Below are 25,405 nucleotides of genomic sequence, written 5' to 3' on the forward strand. Positions count from 1 at the left end.
CTCACAGGTATCAGCACCTGCCTGCCTTGGCAGTGACAGGGAATCCACTCAGCCTACTGCCTGGGGGTGTGGACATGACACATTGCCAGATGGAGCTTCTGGCCTCACAGAGAGCCCATCCAAAATGTGTCACCAAGATAGGGCCTCACCACCTGGCCACTCTGCAAACAGCTCCAACACACCTCAAGGCAGCAGCCTCCCCGCCAAGCCCCTGCTTCCCACTGGGGACGGTGGGGCAGAGCGACACGAGGCCCCAGCCTGGCTCAATCCCACCTCTGATTCTCTGTCACTCAGGACCCTGGACTGGCTACCTTCCTCCTCTCAGCCCTACCTGACCTGTCACCTCCTGAGACTCACTCCTTGCACCCTACAGGGACCCCACCTCCAGCACCCCCAGCTTTGGCTGGGTCAGCCTCTCTAGTGACAGGGAATCCACCACCCAAGGCCACAACCCTGTCCCTGTCCAGCAGCTCTGAGTACAAAGACCTTCTGCGCAGGAGGGAGAGGCTGGCTTCCCCAGGATCCCCCATGGCCACTGCCACCCTGGCTCTGGGGCCACACTGCTGTCCATCCCCCTCCCAAAGGAAGGTTCCTCACCCCTAGACACTGCCCACCACCCGGCAGCTCACCCAGCACGTCGGCCGACTTCTTCCGCTCCACAATCTGGATGTCCCGGGCGCCAGCAGGGATGTGCGTCACCAGAGAGTAACCTGGAGGCAGATGGAAGTCAGTAAGCCACCGTCACCTCTCCTGAGGAAGGCTACCTTGGTGGCAGCTGCCGGCAGGTGAGGGGAGTGGTCTAGGGGCTGGTCCATTCCCCTGGTCCCCTGAAATGCCCTGTGCTGTCCCCGAGGCTGAGCCTCCTGTCAGCCCCTGACCTGGCCAGCCTGTTCCCAGTGAGCCCACAGGCCAGCCCCTTCCTCACTGGGGCCAGCTCCAGCCCCGCTGGGGGAGGGACTCTGTGTACCTCAGGGACCTTAACACACTGGAGCCCGTGGGCTTCAGTCTCATGGCCACGCATCACCCAAGGGGCCGGGATGATCGCTGGGCCCTCAGGCCTCGGTGCCCTCGTCTGCACACAGGCTCAGCACCGTCCTCTCCAGGATGGCACATCATCACTGTTAATCCCATCTCCTCAGAGCGTCACCCTGATGGCAAGGCCACGAGGACCCTGAGGGCCCAGCCTTCCCAGCACCGGGCCTCTCAGTCCGTCTGAGGGCACCTCAGCCTGCTCAGTCTCTTACCCACGTCCCTAGGAAGGAGGGGAAGCCATAGAGTCCTGCAAACCACCCAGGGCTTGAGGGGTTGGGGGCTGGGGGCACACCCTGTGAGGACAGGGGATTGAACAACCCTTGAACAGGGACGTCTGCCACAGGGGCCAGGGGCCCAGGAAGGCAGGGCCTGCAGGGGTTGGCACTCCCGTCCTGGGTTCCCTGTGGGCAGCAGCAGAGTCCACGTGCCTCTGTCACCCAGAGTCTCTGTCACCCAGGCGAGCTGCTCCTGCAGGCCAGGCTGGGCTTGCCCACCCTCCCAGGTCCCTGAAGGCTCTGGCTGGGCCCATGGTTCACAGTGAGCACTTGGGGGTCCAGGGAGTGAGGGCTCAGTCAGAGCCAGCCCAGCTCTGTGACTAAGCGACTACAGCCAGGTCATGCCGCCCGCCCCCTTTGCTCGTCTTGGCAGCTTCGAGCAGCAATTCTGCCTGCCGAGGAGCGACGTCACGAGGCATGGAAGAGTTAACGCGGGCCAGACCTGATTCAGTGCCCTGCCAGCCTGGGGCACCCCAGAATTAGCTGGGACTGTTCCTGCTCCTTCCTGGTGGGGGACTCCCCTGGGCGTGCCTCCTGTCTGTGGCTGCAGCCCCATGACCCCAGCACGTCCTGGGTGCCCTGAAGCAGATGCACTGTGTGACCACAGGCCCCGCCTCCATGCCCCAGGTCCAGCCCAAGGCCATGCAAGCAGGTTGGTGAGACGAGGGGAGGGACAGGCACCCTCCAACGGCTATACACGGCCCCTCCCACAGCAAGGCCGCCAAGGCAAGGGCCTCTGCCCATCGCACCTGGCAAGCGCTCAACATGCATAATTCACACCCCGGTCTGGCTGCGCTGCCCAACCACCCCCCCTTTCCCCAGCCCTGTCCAGCATGCCCTGCCCTAGCTGCGTGTCCAAGTCCCACCCTCTCCAGCACTCTCCCCCGGGACCTTCTGGAAGCCACACTAACTCCATAATTACCCCTGGTGCAGGGGTGGACCATCCTCCACCACCTGGACCCCACAGTGACCCTGACAGGGTTGGTTCTAGCCCAGACTCGCTGGAGGACCCTGGGCAGGTAATGCCCACTCTGGGCCTCAGTTTCCCCACCTGCCTAGTGGGCTTCAAGCTCCCCAACCAGGAGGCTGTGCTAAACCAGCTCAATGGCACATGGATTTCAGTGGACACCTGACACAGTGATAGAAGTGACCTCTGACCAAGAGTAGAAAGGCCTGTCACACACACAGACCCCCAGCCAGACCAGAGCTGGATATAAACATGCCTTTGAAGAGGTTCAGGCACTCCCAGGGGCCAGGGGCTCTGGATTGGAGTCCATTCACAGGTGAGGGGAGCCCCTGAGAGGTGGGCCCCAGGAGCTGGCATGCTCAGGGTCAACTCTCACAGCAGCTCTGGGGCTGGGGCCCGTGCCTCAGTTTCTCTCTTTTACGGGTGGCAGCAACACTTCCCTGCAGGCTGCTTCGTAGCTCAGATATAGTCCCCATGCCAACTGCCTTCTGGCACACAATAGGTGCCGGTCAGAGGGGTCTCAGTGTGGGGCCAGCCCCTGCACCTGGTGGACACTCAGGTGGCCCGAGAGGGAAGAACTCGAAAGAACTCGTCTGAAGGTGCCCGGCACTCACCAAGGTGGGCGTTGCCCTTGCGGTAGTTGCCTGTCACGTGAGTGCAGCTGCTCCCGTCACCCTGGCAGACGCCACACTTATCCAGCGTGTGGGTGGAGAAGAGCACCCCGTCACAGCCGATGGGCTGCAAGAAGCAAGGGAGATGGCCATGGGAGGGCGCCGTGGCGGGGCCGGGCCGCCGCTGCCCTGGACGGCGTGAGAGCAGCGTACTTTGCTATAATGTTTAACAACCTCACATTTTCCAGACACGCAAACCCCTCGCAGGTCGGTGAGCTTGCAGGATGTGCCATCCCGGGCGGGGACCATGAGCTGCCGCTGGCCGTCCACAGTGGTGCAGTGCAGGTCGCACGGCTTGCTGGAGATGTGGACGTAGTCATCTGGGGGACGAGGGAGGGGGTCTCGGTGGGGAGGGGGTGCTGGACTCCAGGGTCTTCCCCCCTTCCTCCTGCTGAGACAGCACCCTCCCCGCCAAGGTCTGGAGGGCAGAACGGGTCTGCCCAGGGTCTCAGTGGCAGAAATGGACCACGATGCAGATTATCCAGCCCAATCCAGGCTTCCTGGTTCTGGCTTCTGCCTCCTGTTAGTGGGGGCCACGCCTGAGACCCCGGCCCAGCGCTTTCCCCAGGAGCAGGACAGGCTAACTCATTTACATTGTTGCCTGGACAACCTGCCCCCAGCCCCAGAGAGAGAAAGACGGGGAGATGGCCACTACACCCACAGGCCCTGTGGGACCTGGGACTGTAGCCAGTCCCTGCTTGGGATTGTCTGGGCTGGTTCCTGTCCAAGCCAGGAGCCAGTGAGCGGGAAGTGTGCTGACCCTGAAGCCAGGCTGCAGGAAACTCAGCTCCAGGAACTGTCCCGGGTAAGGCCACGGTTCGGGACAGGAGACCTCCAGGCCTTGGGGCAGGAGACCTGGACTGTGCTCAGGCTCCACAGCTGCCACCACAACCTCCGGACCCCTGTTCCAGGCCTCGCCCCCACCATCAGATAGTCCTGGGACTACAAGGCCACCCCCCCACCTGGTAGGTCCGCAGGGCTGTAAGTACCAGGGTACAGGGGCTTCCACTGGTATGCCCGCCCGTCGAACACTCGGGAATTGAAGGAGACGCACTGCTCCTCTCGGAAGCTCCTCCCGTCTGGTGGACACTCCTGGGAAGGGAGAGGTGGGGGCTCCAGGAGGGACTTGGCCCCAGGGGGCACCTTAGTCCAGTCTGAGCAGGAAGAGGCTGCGGCGGGACTCCCCTAAGGGCCACAGCCCATAGCAACCTCTCATGCCCTCGCTGGGGCTCCCTCTCTCCCACCACCATAGGGAGGTGGTCCTCCTCACCTGGCCTCCACCTAGCCACAGTGGAGGGGATGGGCGCCATGGCCCTGACCACACTGCCCTCCCCTGCTCTCCTTCCTCAGGCAGACACGGGTGCAGGTGTCCCCAAGGCACCTACAACATCCTAGCACCATTGCTGGCCATGCATGGGAACCAAATCAGGAGGGGGGACTTGACTCCACAGAGGAGGACCCAAGGCAGAGGGAGACCCTATCCCAGGGGCCGGCTTAGTTATGCTGGGGCTGGACTGTGCTGAGGTGTCTCCATCAGGAGCTGGCAAATGGCAGCACCGTCCCAGGAGGAATGTGGACCCAGAGAAGGCCATCCCAGAGGGGCTGGAGCACACATGGGAACCCCCAGCCACTCTGCCTGCCTGGCCCAGGCCTGCCCAGCAGCCCGAAGGAGCCAGCTCCAGGACCCCATGTCCCAGCTGCCCTTGGGCCTGCGGGCCTTCGTGTTCAGACTGACTTTGGCCCCACTGAGAGAAGACTGGCCGCCCAGAGGCAGCGCTCCTGCTCCACCACCCTGGTTCCCGGCACAAGGCTAAGGAAGAGGCAGAGGCTGGGGGCACCTGGGAGCAGAAGAGAGCTCGAGGGGCACAGGAGCTGGACGAGCCCCAAAGAGCAGCCCAGTAGGGCTATCTTACAGGCGGGGACGAGGAAGCCACGGTCCACCCAGGAGCACCTGGCCCACGATTGCAGGCAGTGCCCCCAGCCCTCGGGCCCCACTGGAAGTCACGGGAGCCTCAGCAAGTCCAGCCGTCCCACACATGCCCAGAGGACAGTGGGCATGACACAGTAGTCTGACCCCCAAGGGAGCTCAGTCTGAGCCTGGTCGTCAACCCCATCCTGGTTCTTCCTGAAGGGCAGGCCCAGGAGGCACGCCAGGGGGCCAGGGCGACAAGACATAGGGTGCCAAGTGGGACCTGCCTGAAAGCAGGGGAAGGCGGGCAGCCTCACCTGCACTCTGCAGAGCTGGTGTCGCCTGGATGTGCCCGTGCAGGTCCTGTTGCCAGCACCTGGGACAGACTTCCTCCTGGCAGGAAGGCGGGGTGCGGGGTGTTGAGCCAGAGCCGGAGCAGGAGCTGCAGGCCCAACACCCCTTCAGGGAGGGCCACCGCCCTTAAGAGCCCCGGCGCCCAACTCTCCCTGCTGGGGTCGGGGCTCCTCCCTCCCACTTGACTCCTGCTCCACCCCAGGCCTGGCAAGGACAATGATCAATTGGTTCCTAGAGCCCCAGCACAGCACAGGATGATACTACACAGAATCTATAAGGGCACTGCATTCGCCACGCACTTGGTGCTGTGCTGATGCAGAAAACACATGGTCTCCTCGTATGTACTCAGAAGCATGAGGGAGCTCCAGCAAGTTCCCCATGCTACAGACGAGAAAACTCAGAGAAAGTGACGTGACTTGCCCAAGGTCACACAGCCAGAAAGAAAGTAGCAGAGGAAAAACTCAAATCCAAGTCCGCCTGATAGTGAGGGCTTATGGTCCTGCACTTGCTCCTGCCTGTTCCACTCAGCTGGGACCTTCAGAAGAGACGAGGGTCTCACCCCTCAATGGCAAGCCTTAGAAACCTCCCCGTCTCCCGTGAGAGGCACCCTGGGACCGAGGAGCATGGTGAGCTCTAACACAACTTTAGGACCCAGCAGAAGCTGTGTCCCTGGCAGCAGCCAGTGGGAGACTGACCCTGACTTCCTCAAACATGAGATCCCCCAGTATAGGAGCCACCAGGCCCAGCTGCCCACCCCGGTACCTCGCCCACCAGCTGCCCCACCCCATGCGCCACCCCCCTCCACGGCCGCGCCAAGCTCACACCTCTGCTGCAGGCAGTGCCGCTCCTGGGACATCACCCCACCCCCGCAGCTGCGGGAGCACGCCGTCCACTTGGTCCACTCCCCCCACCAGTAAGTGGTGGCATCGGCACCCCCCTCCAGGCTGTTGTCCTGGGTGAGAGGCCCCACAGACGGTCAGCGAGGGGCTCAAGTGCCCAGCAGGACAGGCCTGACCCTGGGCCTGAGGGATCCTGCTGGCCACACAGTGCCAGGCTCGGGTCTGCAAGGTGTTCTGGAGTGACTCCCTAGTGCCAGGCCATGTCCTGTCTTAAGATCTGAACATCTGGGGGCTTGGAGGGCTCCAGGGGCCTCACTCGACCAGCCGCACTTGCTTCTGCACAGCCTGCCCATGCATCTGCAGGACACGTGCCCCCCAGCACACGCCTTGGTCCAGGGCATTGCTGGAGGGGAGGCACCCGGCCACCCTCGGCTGCACCCTGACACACGGTGGCCAGAGCCTCAGCTGAGGGGCTGATCTGACTGGCTCTGTGGATGGGTTTCTCAGGCCCCAGGGGCTCTGGGACCCAGGCAGATACCCCACGCCTGTCACAGAGCCCCTCCAAAGCCATCCGTTTGGAAGTGACCATAGCACCTGAGGTTCGGGGTGGGGCCTGATAATGACAGCCTACTCACCGAGGCTTCAGTGGACGCTGCACCCCCAGACACAACTGCCAGGGCCAGCAGGCACCAGGCCCAGTACGAATGCCACTGTCCACCGTCCATCCTAGGAAGCAAGGCACTGCTTTGGAGAAAAGCCCTTCAGGGTTGCCCAGTGCCCCAAGCTGCCAGCCTGCCTGGGATTGGGTGGTAGTGGCCGCCTGGCAGGCCACACAGGGAGAGGCCAAGCCATCCATCTGGGCTCAGCAAGAAGGAACTCTGTGAGCCATTAGAGGCCTGCCTGGGCTTGGGGATAGAGGGGTGGTGTGCATGCCGGGCCCAGGCCACCTGTGAGCTGAGGGCACCCAGGAAGCGGCCATGCTGGGCTCTGAACACTGGTGCTCCCTGGAGAATGGCTGTCAGGAAACCAGGGATGGTGCAGGCAGCTGGAGGCCAGGGCAGGGGGAGGGGCCCCGGGCTCCGCCTTGGCCAGAGGGAGTTGCAGAGGGCAAGGAGGTGGCCGGGGGCTTTGCCCAGCCCTTTCTTCCCTGCCTCCCCTTGCCCTGTCCATGTGGCCTCGGGGAGGCCACAGCTTCACCACCCTGGCTCATTCTCAGGAAGAGGCATCCAGCGGCAGCTGGCACTCGGCACACAGCCCGGCTATCTGTGTCCCTCCGGCCTGAGATGGAATCAGAGAGAGGCCTGGAGGAAGTGCAGATTGAGCCATTGTGCCAGTGGCCAGGACCAAGCAGCCTACTCCTCCCCGCAAGTCACGCCTCTGGCCCAGAACACCTGCAAGGGGTCAAATCCAATCAAATCGAGGGGAGCTCCCAGCCCCTGGGCTCTATCCCCACCCCACCTTATCCCCAACAGGCACCCTGCCCTAAAGAGAAGAGCAGGGACTCATGGCCTCTGCCCAGGGTTTGTCTGAGGTGAATGTCTCTTGCCAGTGAGTCCAAGAAGGGGACTCAGGAACCACTAAGCCCAGAGTCCAGAGGGAGAAACCAACTGGTCCAAAACCACACAGCAAGGCAAGCGATTGGCTCCAGCCTCTGAGCAAATGTAAGACTCGTCCCACGTCCAGCAAATTCCAGGGGGAGAGGGTATGCAAATCACCCCCACCCAGAAGCCAGCTCCAGAGTGGCCCCTTACCCTTACCCCCGCAGCTCCAACTCCTCTTCCCTGGCAGTCCAGCACCTGCAGGTGTCCTGACCTAGCCAACACACCCTCCACCCGAAGCCTGTGGCATGCCCCCTGGAGTCAGGACCCAGAGCCCCAAGGCCCCATGCTACCAGCGCAGCCACCAACCCAGCCCCACTGACCTCCCCTCCCCCGCGATCTCCAGCTGTGCCCCAGCCTTGCACCAGCTCGGTGCCCAGAGCTGTCCTGGTGGCTCACTGGTGCCCCAGCCCTGCCAGCCGCTAAAGACAGGTGCCGAGCAGGCCTCATGCTTGGTTTTCATTAAGGCCCCCAGACGCCGCTGGCTCTGGTCAGGCCCAGCTCACCCGGGATCCGTCTCTCCCAGGGGTCCCCAAACAGCAACCAGAGAGCAGAAGGGTCCGCAGTGTGGGCTGCAGCTGAGGCTGAGGCACCACCTGTGTTGTGCTGGGCAGGGCTGCCCCCCACCCAGGGGGGCTCCCAGGGGTGCTGGAGGACGCCCAGCTCCCAGTCCCACTCTGAGCAGTTGACTGGCCTGGGAGGACTGCAGGTCATGCCTCCAGGAGGCTGAGACATGAGGGAGATGGGGACAAGGTGGCCTACCTGGCCTGGGGTCAGCAGGTTGTCCTCCCAGAGAAAGGGGTGAGAGCTGGCAGGCAGACGCCGCAGACAGGGACCCGGGCAGCCAGGTGTGCTGTGCGGGGAGGGCCTGGCGGAGCGGGGGCTCGGCCTCCCTCTGGCCCCGCCTCCAGGCCGCCTCCCTCTCCCACTTCAAAGAGCATCCAAGGGAGGGGGTTCCCGGGAGGGGACTCAGCCCAGTGGCGGCTCCCAGGCCGCAGCCGCCTTTATAGCTGTGAGGCAGACGGGGAGGAACTCACACTTCCCACCAGGCCGCTCCCCCGCCCGCCGCCGGCTGGCCTGGCGCACACTTTAACCCGCTCTGCGCCTCTGGAGCCCGGCCAGGCCGGCCCAGCTGCCTGCTGGCTGCTGCCGCCGCGGCCCCGGGAGCAGCAAGCAGGGAGGCCCGCCTGCCCAGTCCCGAGCGGGGAGCACATGTCGTGTGTCCAGACGGAGCTGCCCCAACCCTGAGGTCACTGGAGAAGCTGGGGTGTCTGGCTTCTGCTCCAGGGGCCCAGCCCTGCCACTCCTGCAGACGGGGCAGGGTGCGGGCGGCACCCCGCTGGCAGCCCCTCTCACAGAGGGAAAGACTGAGGTCCCAGCCAGCCACCAGCCCCAGAGAGTTTGTCCTGAGATGCAGAGACCTAAGCAGGTGAGAGGCTGAGGGAGACCCAGCCAGGGTGCAGCCTCGGGCTCCAGGGATCGACTGATGTGCCCACGGCCTGAGAGCAGACGGCTGGAAGAGACAGGGTTGGCGGGCAGAGAAGGGAACTCTGCAGATGTTCAGCGCCAGCTGGGCAGCCCCTGGCAGGCCAGCCTGGGGCTCCAGGCCCCTGCTCCTGCTGAGCCTGTGCCAGCCCCACTAGGAAGCCTGGCAGACCCTGAGGGCAAGGGACTTGCCCTCACACACCAGGCTCCCCAGCCCTCTCCTGGAGAACAGGCACCTCCAGCCTCGGGACAGAAACCAGGACAATGCTTGGAAGGCCCTCTGAGCCCTTTCACCCATGCCTCTGTCTCTCTGCCACAGATGTCATAGGTGGTGCTTGGAAGACACTCCCTCCTCTCAACCTCCGTCCGCTCTGCTGCAGAATGAGCTCTTTCAGCTACTTCCTTGGTTAACTAAGAGTCGCATCCTCAGCAAGTTCAGCCTTGTATCTGACCACTAGCTAGAAAGATCAGGAAAGAGCAGCTAGGATAACAGGGATGCTAATCCAGGCTCACACCCCGAGCTGAGCCTCTCTAAGAGCCTAGAGCTACAAGGTCAGCATCTCTGTTTTCTGCGTCTTGCAGATGACAAGCTGAGGCTTGGTGACTTTGAGTGACAGGCCCGAGGCCATATTTATCAGCAGCACACAGCGGGGACCCCCCCACCCCTGTCGGCTGGTTCTCTAGGCACTGGCTCCTCCTCGGGGGCAGGGGTGTCGGGGGTGGGGGGCTCCAGCATCTCCTGCTGCAGCGGCTGGGATGTGTGTGGCTCCCAGTCACCCGGACCTTGACCCTAACCCTAGCCTAGACCCACGCTGCCCCCTGCGGTCAGTGTGCCACAGCACAGACATGCTGGGACCTGTCACCCACAGCTGGCACAGGGCCATGTGTATAAGGCAGACACGCACATGCTGGTCCCTTCAGGGACATGGACGCCTCTGCTGCCCCGCTCTCCTCCCCCAAGTCCCGTAGGCCCTGGCACAGACCATGAGCTCTCCTGGCACTTCTGGTGCCCACACCCCACCAGTGCCAGAGTGACTAACGGTTTCCCTTGGGAGGAGCCCACAGTCGACCAACACCACCACCCCCAGCGTCTTCCCTTGGCTTGGCGGGACAGCCCAAGCTGCAGCCTGGCCACCTAGGAGACCGGCCTTTGGAGCCAGAACCCCTAGTTTTGTGACCTCTCCAGGTGTATGACCCTCCAGGACTCAGCTCCCCACAGCTCCCCACACCTGACCTCCAGAAGCCCCCAGATCCAAGCCCCCAAAGCCCTTCCTCCCACCTCCTCCCAGGTCAGGTTCTTAGCTGTCCTCCCAACCCACTCTATCCAGCAACAGCTGTTGTCCTCTGTCCCCAGGGGGGTCCCCGGTACCTGTAAAGGCAGGAACTCGCCCTTCGAAGTTCTCCTGTGCCCATAGAAAGGCAACACTAACATGCAAACTTTAGAGGTGAATGGGAGTGAGCGCTGGGGTGAGGAGAGCGCTTCCCCTGCCTCTGAACAGGGCCCTGCATCTTGCTCCAGCCCCACTCATCCCCCGCGAAGCCAGCCCAGGGGTCCTGCATCCTGGGCCCCTCCCTCCACAGTGCTGTGCCTGGGGCTTGGGTAGCCTGCAGTCACTAAGGAGCTAACTGTGCCAGGCCACCCGTCTGGCCCCTGCCCTTCCCCCTGGAGCCCCCTCAGCACCATCTCCACAGGCTCAGCCCCACTCTGGCTGCTTGTTCAAGGCCACCTCCTCAGGGAGCCTTTCAGGGGACTGGCACTCTGTATGGCGGAACTGTCTCCCTGACCTGCAGCTGGGACCCATGAGCGGGAGCTTTGCCTCTCCGTTCCAGATGGCTGGCCCACAGCGGTCCTCCATCACTACGGGTTGGTCCAGCGGTGGCATATGCCGGGGACTGCTTGTCCCCAGGGCATGCGGGAGCAGCACCTCTCTCTACTCTCCCCCAGGCCCAGATCCCTCACGAGGGGCCGCGGCCATGTGGCCCTGGCACTGGGGAGGGCCCCTGTCTTAGATGGAAACTGCTGGCACCGGAGCTCTCCAGATATCAGGGGAGGAGCTTGGGAATGAGATGGCAGACACGTTTCTGGGGGATGCCAAGAGGGTGAAGAGACCAAGATGGGGGACTGAAGAGGCTGGGGTAAAAGAGGCCAGCAGGTCACCAGATGACCACTTGGGAGGTGCCCAGGGGTGGACACAGCCTCACTAGGAGCTGAGGCTTGTCCTGCACAGGGAAGCATCAGAAGAGAGCCCCAGAGGACAGAGACCCCACAGCCAGACCCACAGACTCCTTCCAGAGCCCACAGGACCAGCAGGCCAGCCCAGGCCTTGGAGCCCACCCTTGGGAGGCAGCACCTGGAGGCCCCGCCCTGTGGAGAGCAGCTGGTCTTCAGGTGACCATGATGGCCATGCCGGGTGTCCTACCTATGTCTTGGTCTGGCCGGAAGCCAGGCTTCCTGGGTTATAATCCCATCTTAGTCTTTCCATCAGGGTGACTCTGGGCACGTTGAAAGACTCTCTGGGCTTTAGCTTTCTCAGTTGTACAATGGGGCCGGGAGGCGGTCTCCACGCGGGGCTGTGGGGAGTGCATGTGAGTTCATGAGCTGATCCCGAAGGAGGCCGCAGCAGGGCCAGGGCAGCCGTATTCCTGGACCCTGGGCCCTGGGTTTCCTTATGCCATTTTCCTCAACCCTGACAAAACCACACCAGGCCATATGGTCATGTCCAGACAGAGAAGGAAACCGAGGCCACAGTGTGGCTGGAGCTGACTCACAGCCACACAGTGCTGCCTGGCCTCAAGGCTGTGAGTCCAGCACAGGGCCAGGTAAGAGGCAGGCCTGCCCACTGGGCCTGGAGCCCAGGGTCTCCGGAACCCCGAGTTCATAATGCCCCTTTCTCAGCGAAGGGTCTCTGTAAAGGGCTGGCAGGTTCAGGAGCCAAGCTCTGAGGAAATCTGAAAGATCTGCTGTGGAGAATCAAGCCAGGGCAGGCAAGAGCGGGGGCCACGGCAGGGACAAGGGTGCAGCCAGTGGCCAGCTCCCCCAGCTCCCTCAGGCCTCCAGGCGCCCACGGCTTTCTGGCTTCCATCTGGGAGGGCTCCTTCCCCAACAGGAAGCCCACTGGGGCTCAGCCTGCTGCTGGGGGCTGGATATTTCTGGCAGCACCCCCAGGCCTATGGAATCTGTCTGGAGAGGGGGTGAAGACCCCTGGGTGGCCCCAGGTCTTGGGATAGCCCACAAGGTGGACTTCCAGGTTCCCTCTCCTCTCCTCTTAGCCAGGAGTCTGGCGGTTTCTGTTAGGCCGAGGCACCATGTTCCAAGGGACTTGGGCCTGTGGACGACCAGGACGGCGCAGGACACTGCCGCCTAGACACCACAGAAAAGGGGTTCTCTGTCCCAAAATGTGGGTCACAAGCAGGTTAGAAGGCGGGGTGGCCAGAAGGGAGCTCAGCGTTGCCCAGCACTCCAGGGGTCTTCTGGTGTCTTTTAGAAGGTCCAGTGTCTTCTAGGGACCCAGGCGTTGTTAGAACTCCACTGCTGCCGGGGCCCCTGGATGGGGTGTGTGGCGGAGGAGGGAGCTGATGGGGATGCTGTCAGGGACCCCAGGGTGGGAGCCCCTTCTCCTGGCCTCCGCCTGCTGCCGGCTGTCATTAGCCTTTGGCGATTCTCTCACCAGAGCTGCTCTCTAGACAGCGGCTCTGTCCTGGCCACAGCCGCCACTGACTGTGTCCTGCCCGGCTCCACCCCACTCAGCAAATGGCGCTCGCCGGAGCCTCCTACGCACGGTTCTGCTGGGGTGGAGGGCAGCTCGGGGGCTGTGCCAGCCAGCAATGAGGCTCTCTTCCCAGCCGCGCCCCAGAACCTGGGTGTGGCAGGCAGCCACTTACCTGTCAGAGGGCGAGAAGCCCCTGGTTTAGGGGACAGGCTGCACAGAGCATATGTGAGGGTGAGCCTGCCCCAGCTCTGCCCTGTGCTCCTGCCTGGGTGGACACAGAGGAGGAAACTGAGGCTCACAGGGCCAAAGGGCCCACAGAGGTGCCAGGAAGGGGTGGGGCCTCTGCCCGGCCCACCCAGGGTGATGTGAAGCTCAGGTGTCTCCAACTGCCAGCTCATCGCCACCTCGCTGCCGAGACATGGGGCCACCATCGTGAGCGCAGAGGCAGAGCCTCCTGAGGTTGGCCAGGCTTGGGGCCCCTGGGAAGACTCTTTCCCCCAGTACAGGGAGCCTCAGCCTCAGCCACCATTGCACGCCTGCCTGCTCTGGGGTGACCCAGCGCTAGGGGCTGGGGGTTCAAACTTTGGAGGACGCAAACGCAGCGGCGGCTGGCCGGGCTCTCCTGGGCCGGGCAGACAGACAGCTGTCCCGGAGGCGGGAGCCGTGGCATTCCAGGCATCTCAGCAACTCTATAAAACTGGCCGCTCCTGAGGCTGAGGGGGCAAGGGAAGGGGTGCGGGTGGTCAGCTTTGGCTCCACATGCTGGCCCCGGGACTGACCCCAGCGCCACCTGCTGGATGAGGGACACCACCCACTCACACCCCACCAGAGGCCTGGAGCTGAGGCCAAATCATTCTAAGAGCCTGCTGGGAATGGCCACCAGGGACCTGTGGGCCAGGGTGAAGGAGGCCACTTTGCCCTCCCAGGGTGGGGGCACTGGGCCTGGGTGTCAGGTTCGGCCTGCAGGCCTGGACACAGCCGCTGCTTCTTTCTGGTCCTCGGTTTCGACCTCTGTGAAACGGGGAGAGCACGAGGGGCCGTCAGCACCCAGCACACACACAGTGCCGAGCAGGCCCCGACGGGGCACGTCCCAGCCCAGGGAGAGGCTGAGACTGGAGTGTGACGGAAGCAGCCCAGCAGCAGGCCAGCGGGGCTGGAGTAAAGAGGGCATGCACAGGAGCTCTGCGGCTGGGGGGCTGGCAGGCAAGAGCATTGGGGGCGGCTCCGAGCCGCCCAGGTGGACCCAGCCTCCCCACATCTCCAGGGGCAGCGAGGCCCCACAACAGCCTCCTGCCTCCTCCACACCACCTGCCCAGCTCCAGGCCCCCAGGCCAATGGTTTTCCTTTCTTCAGGGAGAACCGAGGGTCACTTCAGTCCTGCTCAGAGCTGAATGCCCTCTCCAGAGCCAGCTGGTCTGTGTCCAGGCAGCCTGGCTCCATGGGAGCCACACATGGCCACCTCCACCTCCACTCTGCGCTCAGCCACCCCTCAGAGGCAGCTCACAGTTCAGCCTTTGTGCAGAGGCTCCCAGCTGCCCCCCACCCAGACACCTGTCTCCCCACTGTGGTCCCTCCTCGGCCCCCTCCTCCTTAATGGCCACAGCACATGTGCAGGCCCACCTCTCCTCCCCCGGCAGCCCTGCCCGGAGCTCACAGCTGCAAAACGCACACGCTCTGTGCGAGCCAGCTGTGGAATGTCCTGCTCCTGCACGGCTCCAGAGCCGCTCCGCACCCCTCCCAGGCACCGACCTCGGATCACTTCTTCTTCACCCCCTGCTCCTCCTGGGTGGGGCTGAGGCTGGGCAGGAGCTGGGGCAGAGAGGAGAGGAGCAAGGTCAACCCAGGCCTCAGACAGGAGGGGCCCCTGGGGCTGCATGCCTCCCCCTGCACCGCACACGGCAGGGCCTGGTTTTCCCATTTGGAGAGGCAACTGTGCTCCTGGAAGGCCAGGCTGAACAGGCCACGGCGCTCCTTGGAATTTCATTCACTTTTTAAACAGAGTCATTCATTAAGTCAGGGCTTGCTGGAGATCCACAGTGTGCCAGGGCAGGGGGATGATGGCGAAGACCCACCCACCAGCACTCCTGCAGGACAGGGGCACCCATCAGTGGGCAGGTGCTGGGACGGAAGCAGGGGTGCTGTGGGTTGGAAGCGCCCCCAGATACACTGCCCAGGTGGGAGTTAGCAAGGCCTTCTCCAGACCACAGAGGGAGAGGGAGGACAGGGCGAGGATGGTGGAAGGGGGCCAGGAGGCCTGGGTCTGGGGGAAAGGTCTGGGTTAGGATGGCCTAGTGGTCTCCAGGAGGGATGTGGGGGCCTTGAAAGCATCCTCATGGAAGAATGATACCACCAGGTGTCTCAACCTGGACGTTTCCTTGCAAAGAGCAGAAACGGGTTCCAGCCAACTTCAGACAAGAAAGAGGTTTCTGGAAAGGTGTGTGGGCACTCCCAGCCAGGAGGCAGGGCAGGAGCAGCCGCAGGAGCAGCCACAGCCTCTGGGAGCATCATGTCACTGGCACCTGCTGCCCCCTGCCTTGAGCCAGTTCCCAGGGGAAGGAAAGTGCGGGTGGCCACAGGACGGTCACAAGCCACCCCAGCGCAGCACCTGGTGCAGTCTGGGACAGGTCACAGGCATCACAGAGGCCCAGAGACAGAAGCCAGGCTTTGAGGAGGCACTGCCCAATCTACCTCCAAGACCCAGAGCAAAGGCAGCTGGACAGAGGTGGGGACGGCACCGCCTTGGCCTGGGGAGGGTCTCAGGGACTGGGCTCAACCCAGTGGGGAAGTCAAAACTCACCACTGCAAGTTTGAGACCTGTGTTTTGTCCAGCGTGACATTATGCCAGAGTGACAAGGTGAAAGGTGGTGACAGTGGCTTAGCTGACCACGAACCCATCTATGCAGAGAGAGCACCTGCTGGGAAGCAGGATCACAGGCCAACCATTCTTTGGCTGGGGGACGAGGGTGCCCTGCCAGATAGATCCCCCAAGACCTTCTGCAACAAGAGAGGTCCTTTCCTCAAGGCCAGCAAAGGAGCCATGTGGACAGAAGGGGAGGAAGGCTGGAGTCTGGGCTTGTGCTTGGAGCCCGTGGAAGAGGGTCCTGCTGGACACCTTGGGTATGGAATGATGTGAACCAGCAAAGGAACCCATGCAGACAGTGGGCAGCACCCGTGGATGGGGCAGGGCTGAGGCGTATCAGCAAACCCTTGGGTGCTCAAGCTGGCTGAGCTCCAGGGCCTCGCACCTCCAGCACCCTGGACACGTGGCCAAAGCTGCAGCACCCACCAGTCTGCCCATCCCTGGGCGAGGCCAGGATGGAAGGTGGCCAGACCCCAGGGAGAGCATGCACAGGGGCTTTCTCCCAAGGTTTTTTTTTCCCATAGAAAACAGACAAGGCCTCCTGAGTCAGCTCCTCTGGGCTTTCAGAAAAAAAAAAAAAAAAAAAAGAGGCCCAAGGCGAGGCTGGTCACGTGGCTCATCAGCTGTCGCCGCGGGGCTCACACAGGCTGGGGCACTCGGGCCTCCTCGTGGGCACTCCTGCAGCTGCCACCCCAGCGGAGCCCTGCTGAGGGCCTAGGCCTTCTCCCTTGTGTGCCCTGCCTGGGGACCAGGAGGCCCGCAGCCCTGCTCCCAGCCAGTGCCCTCTTCTGCCCATGGGGACACTCGTGGCCAAACTGCTGCTGCCCACCCTCAGCAGCCTGGCCTTTCTCCCCACTGTCAGTGTGGCGGCCAAGAGGCGTTTCCACATGGAGGCCATGGTCTACCTCTTCACCATGTTCTTCGAGGCGGTGAGTCTGGGGCGTGGGAGGAAGACCCCGGAGGCCCTCGGCACTGCTCCGGCTGTGGCGGGCGGCACGGCTTGACCTGGGAGTGAAAGAAAGGACCCAGGGTGGGGTCTGGAGACCAGAGAGAGAAGCTCAGGACCCCCTTCCCCTCCAGGCCTCAGTTTCCCCATCTGTGCCAGAGCTTCCTGGGACGAGTGGCACTGTGACACCAACCGTGATGCCCACCAGCTGGGAGGACTAGTCCCTTCCACACTGCCCCTCCACACCCACCTTACAGCTCTGGCCCTGGGACAGCTGAGCAGGGAGGAAGGGGTGAGCAGGCCTGGGAAGGGACTAGCGGGGCTCAGGGGACACCTGGGCCTGGGTGAGTCGAGCTGCAGGATGCCGCTGCCCACCGTCCAGCGGGATGCGCTCCACAGCCCTCCCCACTGGGGCTGCCTCTGCCCCTGGGTCCTTCCTTCCATTTCCATGTCTGGCTGGTTCCCAGCTCCCTCTCTGGCTCTCCTCCGTCTCCAGGTAACTGTCATGGGGTGATCTTCTCTGGCTTTCAGGGGAGCGCCTGGCACTGGCTGGCTGCTTTTGAAGCCCCTGTTTCTGGGGTTGCTCTCCCCCTCACTTCCTGCCGTGGCCTCTCTGCCTTTGCTTCTCCTGCTGGCTGTCTGTCTAGCTCTCCCTCCAGGCCCCGTCTCCTCGCTCCCTCTCCCTATGGCAGCCTCTCTCGCTCTCTGGAGCTAGACCCCCGTGGGATTTACTTCTTCCTCCTCTCCAGCTCCACCCCCGGATCCATGTGTTCTACCTATGGGTCCTTCTAGCTAACCACCTACCTGTCTGGGGGATCGGCCATCTATCCATCATCCACCTCTGATCACCTGCCTAAGCCATCGTCTGTCTCCCTGTCTATCTATCTAGCCAGCTATGTGGTCCCCCCTAGCCTCTGGGTCCCTGAGAGTCCCTCCCAGCTGCGGGACCCAACAGAGCCCCCTCCCAGTGCTCCTGGCTCAGCTTCCCTCAGACAGCTTCAGTGTCTGGTGGCAGAACCAGACCTGGGGCCGCACTCACCACAGGGCCTTCAGCCAAGGAGCTGCCGGTGCTCGGGCTATGGGGTGGGGCAGGGTCAGCACACCTGCCCCAGGTGGTGGGCTCACATGGACAACGATGACCTAGGACAGACGAGCTCCTTGGAGGAACTCAAAGTTCTCCCTCCAGGTGGGAGACTTCTACCCCGATGGGGAGGAGCCAGGAGCCAAGTCCAGGGAGGGGGCTGTGCCCGCTATGCTGCACGCCAGGTGTCCGCACCTCCCAGGAGCTAGCATTGGGATTCCCAGTGATGGGTGAGGAGGCTGAGTCCCAGGGAGGCTAGGGCACGGGTGCCACAGTGACCCAGCTCATCACCGCCTCCTCCGGGGACCCTGGCCTATTGATGGGGAGACTGAGGCTGTGGAGAAGCCAAGGGCCAGGGCCAGGAGGAGACTTCTGAGTGGGTGGAGGGCCTCAGGGTCAGGCAGAGAAGCTAGGGCCTTGTCCCCAAGGCCCACGTTAGGCCCAGCCCGGCAGATCACAGGCACTCGCCCGGTGACCCCCCCCCGCCCACCTGCTGTGGACTGACCCCACAGCTGCCTTTGTGGCCAGCCTCTGAGGCCCACCCAGCCCCACCCTGCCCCACCCAGAGTGGCAGAGGCAGCTGTCTCCCATGACAAATGTCCTCAAGGCACAGTCTGCACCTCCCACAGTCCTGTCCTCCACATGGTTTCTGCCCCCACAAGGGCCTCTGTGACAGTGACCATTCCTGTTGGGACAGGTGCTGGGCGCTTTACCCAGGGCCTCTAGAGAGCCCTCAGGGCAATGTCCTTATCCCACTGGACAGAGAAGGCCAAAAGGGGTCAGCTCCTGCCTGAGCTCCCTCAACAGCTGATGGCAGAGTCTGCGCCCTGCCCACCCGGCCAGCAGCAGGCCTGGCTACTCTGTCCTCATGTTGGAGGCGGAGGCTAGTGCCAATCGCCACACCTCCCAGGCCCCCTTGGGCAGGTGGTGCCCCTCCATCACACAGAACGAGCAGTCATCAGGAGGAGCCCTGGACCAGGTGGGGGAGGCCCCTCCTGCCCTGTAGGCAGGCTGGATCTCCAGATCACTTGGGACCCCCTCCCTTCACCTGGGTGAGCACCAGGCTGGCAACTGGCATCACTGCCAGGATAAGACAGACTCTCCTGCTCCTGGGGAGGGGGGGCAGCACACAACATTGCCAGAATCTCCAGTGGATGAGTCAAGCACACACAGCAATCTGTGATGCGAGGGGAGACCGAAACTGCAGGTGGGGGTAGGAGATGTGGTTCTGGAAGGAGCCAGGAGACCCTTCTGTATCCCACAGACATTTAAACACCTTGATCAGCCCCCACCTGAAGCTTCCCTTTCCTGAGCCGTCATGTCCTACACATAATCATCCTCCTCTACCCTCTTTGTCAATATTGCCTCAAGAAAGATATAGTGTCCAAAGCTCAAGGCAGTTGTCTGGGTGGGCCGACCAGAGCAGACAGGCAAGACCACCTCCTTCCTAGTCCTGGACACTGTGTCTCTTGTTAACGCCTCTGAGGGGCTGCGTAGGGCTGCAGGCAGCAGGAGCTCTCTCTGTCCACCTGACTTGCTCCACTCTCCAGACTGCCCAGGGCCCTTCCGTCTGCAGCACCCCTGCTGCCTCCAGACGCTGGCCTCCTGCTGCTCTGGGATTACCAAGAGCCCACTGTGCTGGCTGGCGAGCTTGTTTATGCCATTGAACCTGTCAAAACAATTATGTCATGTAATTAAATATTACTTAAAACGATGAAATGTGAATGCAAAAGGGGAGAGAGCTGCTTTCCTAAGAAGTGAGCTGACTGCTTGGAAAACACTCCACATACGCATTTTGTTTTTAGAATTGCTGTTAAGTGTCCAGCCGAGCACAGGCCAGAGGCAGGGGAACCAAGTGTGCTGTGTTGGGTCCTGCTCGAGGGATCCACACCCTCCCTCCTCTCTGAGGAGATGGAAAGCTGCCGGCCAGCACCTCTCAGCAGCCCCTGGGCTTCTAGCCAAAGTGCACATCTCTGGCCCTACCCGGACCTACTGGGGAAGACTCTGGGGTGGGCCACCATAACCCAGCTCTCTGCCCACAGCAACCTGTCTCTCTGTGCCCACTCCCACCTGACAGCACTGCTGTGATGCAGACCAGACATTACAGGGGACGTTGGCACAAGGAAAGGTCCCCAGGCTCCGAAGGGCAGATGGCTCTGTTCTTGGAGCCAGAGATGGGTGTGTGAAGGCCCTATGTGTGCCTTCAGTAAGTCCAGAGGCAGGGGACACCCAGAGGTCCCATTTCAGGGTCCCCACCTTGTCAGGCTTCCTCTAAATGACCACCCAGCCTTAGGCCAAGGAGGCCAGAGGAGATGAGAGGTCTCTGCCAGGATGACAGCCGCGGAGACACTGTGGGGGCCACACCCAGTGGCACCCCTGCTGTTGATGGGGAGACCGAGGCACAGGGTGGTTGAGTGTCTCCCAGCTCGTGAGTAGCCGGCTCCCTGGTGGTGCCGGGGGACTGCCAGCCCCTGGGGGCAGCAGCCTGTCCCTGTGCCCCTGACGGCCCTGCTTCTCGGCAGCTCCACCACACCTGTGAAGGGCCCGGCCTGTCGGTGCTCTGCTTCCTGCGCCAGGATCTCCTGCAGTACTTCAGCATCTACGGGACGGCGCTGAGCATGTGGGTCTCCCTGATGGGTGAGTGGCCGCCCTGCCCTGCGGGCCAGAGCGGGTCCCCACCACCCGCACCACCTGGTCTCCAGGAACCCCGCCTTCCGTGCCCCTCAGACTGGGCTTCAGCCACGAGAAAGCATCACTCCTGCCTTCTCACTTTCCTCTCTCTTAAGTGACTCATTCGACAAATGCTTGCTGTGACAAATTTAAAGAGCAGGGGAACACAGCGCACTACGTGCATGCCACCAGCCTCCGCCCCAGAGCCACGCACAGGTCAGGGTGTGGCTCCCGGGTCTGCAGCAGGAGCATTGCTCACCGAGGTCATTTTTGGCCCAGGGTTTTAGGAAGATGGGACCATTCAAGAGCCTCATGTGGGCGTGGCTCTGTGGGGGACTGGCCTGGCATGTGTGTGACCGTCCATGGCACCACCAGGGAAGGTTTCCACCTTGCTCTTAGAGCAGTGTCCACGTGTGTGGGCCCAGCCGCCTGAGGCCTCTGCCTTTTGACCAGCCTGTGAGCCCCCCGTGGCCCCTCGGGTCTCAGGTGTCCGGGTGGTCCTGCTGAGCCCCTCGTGGCCTCTCAGGTCTCAGGTGTCCGGGTGGTCCTGCTGAACCGTCATTCCGACTCACTCGAGTCTTGGTGCTGAGTGTCTGCCCCAAGCTGCCCTGGCCAAGCTGGAGAGGTAGCTCTGACCTTTCCTCTGAAACTGGTGGCCATCAAACTTCTCAGTGACCAGGCGAGCCTCTAGGTCCTGTTGGTCAGGGGATGACCACGTGGGCACCTAAGGGTAGGGGTGCGGCCACAAGGGATGAGGAAGGCCACTCACCACTCCTGTCCTCTTCCTGATCCCCAGCGCTGGCCGACTTTGACGAACCTCAGAGGTCAACGTTTGTGATGCTTGGCGTCCTGACCATCGCCGTGCGGACCTACCACGACCGCTGGGGTTACGGGGTGTACTCGGGCCCCATTGGCATGGCCGTCCTGGTCATCGCGGCCAAGTGGGTGTGTACTGCATGTGCCTCAGCTGAGGGAACTCCAGGGAGCCTGCGACCCCACCCCCACTCCTCCAGCCTCAGAGCCTCTGTGACCTCCTGCCTGTGCAGGCGATGAGACCAGGAGATCAGTGACCAGCCACAGGTGCTCTGGCCCTGCACTGACTGCCCTTGTCGTCAGTGGGCACCAGCACTGGGCCAGCTGAGCCGCCCTCAGCCTGGCTCCCACAGCTCTGCATCCGCAACCCAACGGGGCCCAAGATGCAGGAGTGACCCACTAAGCACCCCACAGCAGGGCTGCGCCTCGGGTGGTACTGTGTCCATAGAGAAAGAGCCAGCGGGCCTCGGAGAGCAGCTGGGGCTGCCGGGGCCACCCCCTGCAGGGGGCACGCTCAGGCTTGCTTCTACCAGGAAGGAGGACATGTGACGGCGGGTGCCGTGGCCAGGGTCAGAGCACCCTGTGGCCTAGAGTCCACGAGGCCCTCTGCTCTGGCTCCCTAGGCCTCCTACCCCTCCACTGTACCAAAGCCCTCCTGGTTGTGAGGACAGGAACCCACTCCAGCCGGCCAAAGTAAAGACATGTCATCCCTGGGATCCGCCCCAGAGTGGGGGTGGGAGCCCGGAGGCAGACACAAGGCCAGGAGCTCCAGCCCGGACCCCAAGCTAGCGCCATCCTACTGGCTTTTGCCCCGTGGAGCACCGCCTTACGTCTCTGGGTCCCCACCTCAGGATGGAGGAGACTGGTCTTCCACAGCCTGGGCACACTTCTGCAGTAGGCCGCGAGCTGCGCTGGGTCGCTGGGTACAGCGCCAAACGGGCTGTGGGGGCCCCAGGGAGCCCGGTTCTCAGGGCAGTCAAAGGAGCGGCACTCAGACCCCAGCTGCCCGGAGGGATGGGGTTCTGGTGGCCAGCTGTCCCCCTCCCTTCTTGACCCAGGACCTTGGGGTTTACTCTGCTGTGCGGGGGAGGACGGAGCTAGGTACAGGAGACCCACACCCAACTTGCAGCCCAGCCGGGCAGCAGTGTGACTGGACGCTCCAGCAGCAGATGGGAGCCTGCTAACTGGACGCCAGGCTGGCCCCAGGCTGACCCAGGAGCCTGAAAAGCCCTGTGGGTGGGGTTTTGGGGTCCGGCATTAATTAGTATGCTGGAATGCATAAACACAGCCCGGGTCTGATAACCCCTCCTGCTCCTGCCGGGGTTGCTTGGCCGGATCTGACTCTGGCCAGGCTTTAATTAGCCAGGATAGAATTCACTCCCCCACGTCCCGCCAAGTGCCAGGAGGCTTCCACTGCCCTCGGGCCACGGGCTGTCCACAGGAGCAGAGATGGACAGCCAGCGTCTGGGACTCACACTGTGTTCCTTTTGGATGTCCATGGGCAGTAGCTTCCTGGAACGAGGGCCCTTTCCTCTCCTGAGGCTCACCACTTCTGGGGAGAGACTTGGGAACAGTTCTGGGGAGCAGAAGCAGAGCTCGTGGGGTGGGGCTCCCAGGACAGGACCAGGCCTCTTCCCTGGCCATTCCATATGACCCTCGACACCTCCCTCCCAAGGTCCTCAACTCCTGTTGGTAATGGCAAGTTCCAGAAAAGCAAAAGACGGGCACCATTTCAAAGCTCCTTTGGTGGCCAGAGCTGCCTTGCCCAGCGCAAGCCTGTTCCTGGGGTCTGTGCTCCCCACATGGTGACACGTGGAGCCTGGGGTGCTGCCCCTGCCCCAGGCTCATGCCTCACCCCAGGGGCGACGGTCCATCCCGGTCAGTCAGGACCGCCCAGGCTCTGGACACCCCTGGCCAAGGAGCTGCAGTCACATTCAGCCTGAGAGATCAGGTTTAATGGGCTGCAGAGTTAATGATATTTAAGGTGCTTCTTCAACCAGTAAAGCGAACCTGTGTGTCCACGTGCCACATGTGTGCCCCTTGAGCCATAGGGTACCAGTAGTCACCAGGTGTGACATATGTTTTGTTCTCAATGATCCCCTTGGGCTCCCCTCTGCCTGGGAGACAGAAGTTCAAGGGCAGCCTGTCACACCCCAGAGGTGGGCTCCCAGGGATTACCTGGCCCAGAGGCTCCCAGGCCAGGACCTCCACTGTCCTGTCGAGGGCCTGGGTACAGAGGAGTGGCTGTGCTGCCCAGGCCGGGTGGGACTCCTCTGCCACGCAAGGATGGCCTGGGGTGTGCAGGTGGAGTCACTGGCTCCGGAAGGGGCTGTGCCCACACTGTGCCCTGAGAGCTCTGCTGTCCCTCCTCTGTCCCTACAGCTGCAGAAGATGAAGGAGAAGAAGGGCTTGTACCCCGACAGGAGCGTCTACGCCCAGCAGATAGGCCCTGGCCTCTGCTTTGGGGCGCTGGCCCTGATGTTGCGCTTCTTCTTTGAGGTACAGTCCCCGTGGGGAAGAGCCCTCGTGGGCGTGGCCCTGCTCAATGGGGTGGCCGGCTGTGCCCTCACCAGGAAGCTCCGTGGCCTGACTCCTTGCGCCTCCTGTGGGGGGTGCTAGGGCTATGCCCATCCCCAGCCTACTGGCATCCTGACTGTGTGGACCTGGGGCTCACTAGAGGCGGGAGACAGGCCCTGACCTCAGGGAGCTTGCAGCTGAGATGACAGGTGTGGGGCTGGTGCCCAGCACCTGGAGGAGGGCATGGCGGGAGGGAGCAGGAGGCCAGTCTTCTATTAGAGGCCTGGTAGGCAACATCACCTTCAGGAGGTGAGGGCTTGGTGATAAGAAAGGCCACTATGGCTGGACATAGAGGCCTCCCTGCAGGGCCACAGCAGGCAAGGACACAGGAGGGGCCCTAGGCCCGAGGGGCTGGCTGGGCCTGGGGGAGTTCGTGGGCTCTGGGCATGCAAAGACTGACTCACCGCCCTCCCCTGCAGGATTGGGACTACACCTATGTCCATAGCTGCTACCACTGTGCCCTGGCCATGTCCTTCTTCCTGCTGCTGCCCAAGGTCAACAAGAAGGCTGGAAATGCAGGGCCCCCGGCCAAGCTGGACTTCTCCACGCTTTGCTGCACTTGTATCTGATCACACTGCCCAGCTCCAAGCCCTGCCCTCCTGTTTAGGGACCAGAGTCCCACCAACTCTCCTGGGGTCCTCCTGTCCTTCCCACCCGGGGTGTCCAGGAGGAATAGTCTCTCCCACATCCTGAGAGACCCCCAGGGTGGCGAGACCCTCCAGGCTCTGCTACCTGTTCACTCTGCCGACTCTGTGCTCAGCGCTGCACTGGGAGGAAAGGAACTTTCCCTCTGAAGCTCATGACCAACGGGTGCACCTGATGACCCTGAGGCCAGTGTCTGTCCTCCCCGTCCCTCCCCTCTTCACCTATGGTGGCTAGGGCCCAGAAGTCCTAGCCCACTGCTTTCCACAAAGGGGGCTGCCAGCACCCTTGGAGGCCATGCCCACCAAGGAGACTGGTATCGCCTCTATCATCCCTGTGCCCAGGCTCTGAGTGGCCCCATTTAGGACACTGGGCCAGGCGTGCCCCTCTGTCCACCCCTCCAGCCGTGTTCTGGATCAAGCTGTCTCAATAACAATCATCAACAAGAAGCTCCCAATCAGTCGACCTTATTGCCTACAAACCCTCCGAGTCATTTTGATTCCTAAAACAGGGCGTGAGCAGGCCTTGCTCCCCTTACCAGTGAGCACCCAGGCTCAGGGCGGACAGCCCACTGAGGCCCAGAGCAGGTGGCATGGAGCCGAGCCTGCAGCTGGCCCAGGCAGAGGTGGCAGCCCTGGGCCGTCTCGGGCCTTGGCACGCTCCAGGCTGGCTGGCAGCCCTGCCTGGGGCCCCCAGCATGGAGGTGGCTGGTGCTGTGCCCTCCGTTAAGGGCTCCTCGCTGGGCTTCTGCTAGGCCGTGGGAGGTCCTGTCTGCAGCTGCTAGGGTTCCGATGGTAGCGGTGGTGGCTCCCAGACATCACCTCACAACCTGAGTCCCCCAGCACCCAGCCCGCCAGCTCCCCTGGAGACCTGAGGCTCATCTGTCGGCAGGAAGTTACCTACACCTGTCTGGGGCCTCTGTGTGTTTCCAGACAGGCCACTGAGAGGGAACAGTTACCACGTCCACTCCCACCGG

General features: G+C 62.7%; 2 protein-coding genes across 3 annotated transcripts in view; one reads left to right on the top strand and one right to left on the bottom strand.

Annotated features, from left to right (window-relative positions):
• The window catches only part of ADAMTSL2 (ADAMTS like 2), a 32,875-nt gene extending 24,136 nt beyond the window's left edge, over positions 1-8,739 (bottom strand). Inside the window, exons 1-8 of one of the 2 annotated variants that reach the window (XM_081279405.1) lie at positions 8,408-8,734; positions 6,683-6,773; positions 6,033-6,160; positions 5,172-5,247; positions 3,935-4,037; positions 3,120-3,265; positions 2,889-3,012; positions 630-710 (exon numbers count right to left, since the gene is read on the bottom strand). In XM_081279405.1, coding sequence (XP_081135531.1) covers positions 630-710; positions 2,889-3,012; positions 3,120-3,265; positions 3,935-4,037; positions 5,172-5,247; positions 6,033-6,160; positions 6,683-6,772 — 748 coding nt within the window. In that variant the 5' untranslated portion in view covers position 6,773; positions 8,408-8,734. Of the gene's footprint in view, positions 1-629; positions 711-2,888; positions 3,013-3,119; positions 3,266-3,934; positions 4,038-5,171; positions 5,248-6,032; positions 6,161-6,682; positions 6,774-8,407 lie in introns of both variants that reach the window. The other variant, XM_081279406.1, reaches the window with a different exon arrangement.
• Positions 8,740-16,353: 7,614 nt separating this feature from the next.
• MYMK (myomaker, myoblast fusion factor) lies at positions 16,354-24,872 on the top strand. Its single transcript, XM_081278601.1, has 5 exons — positions 16,354-16,629; positions 20,250-20,364; positions 21,194-21,342; positions 23,593-23,709; positions 24,207-24,872. The coding sequence occupies exons 1-5, from the start codon at positions 16,495-16,497 to the stop codon at positions 24,354-24,356; spliced, it is 666 nt and encodes a 221-aa protein (XP_081134727.1). The 5' UTR covers positions 16,354-16,494; the 3' UTR covers positions 24,357-24,872.
• The last annotated feature ends 533 nt before the right edge of the window (positions 24,873-25,405 follow it).

The sequence above is a fragment of the Spermophilus citellus genome, assembly GCF_964194105.1.
Source record: "Spermophilus citellus genome assembly, chromosome: 2".
Taxonomy (NCBI): Eukaryota; Metazoa; Chordata; class Mammalia; order Rodentia; family Sciuridae; genus Spermophilus; species Spermophilus citellus.

Excerpts from the sequence above, each read along its gene's own strand:
- MYMK (XM_081278601.1), top strand. The coding sequence starts at position 16,495 with ATGGGGACACTCGTGGCCAAACTGCTGCTGCCCACCCTCAGCAGCCTG. Across the intron at positions 20,365-21,193 it reads CATGTGGGTCTCCCTGATGG|CGCTGGCCGACTTTGACGAA; the intron begins GTGAGTGGCCGC and ends CCTGATCCCCAG. Across the intron at positions 21,343-23,592 it reads TGGTCATCGCGGCCAAGTGG|CTGCAGAAGATGAAGGAGAA; the intron begins GTGTGTACTGCA and ends CTGTCCCTACAG.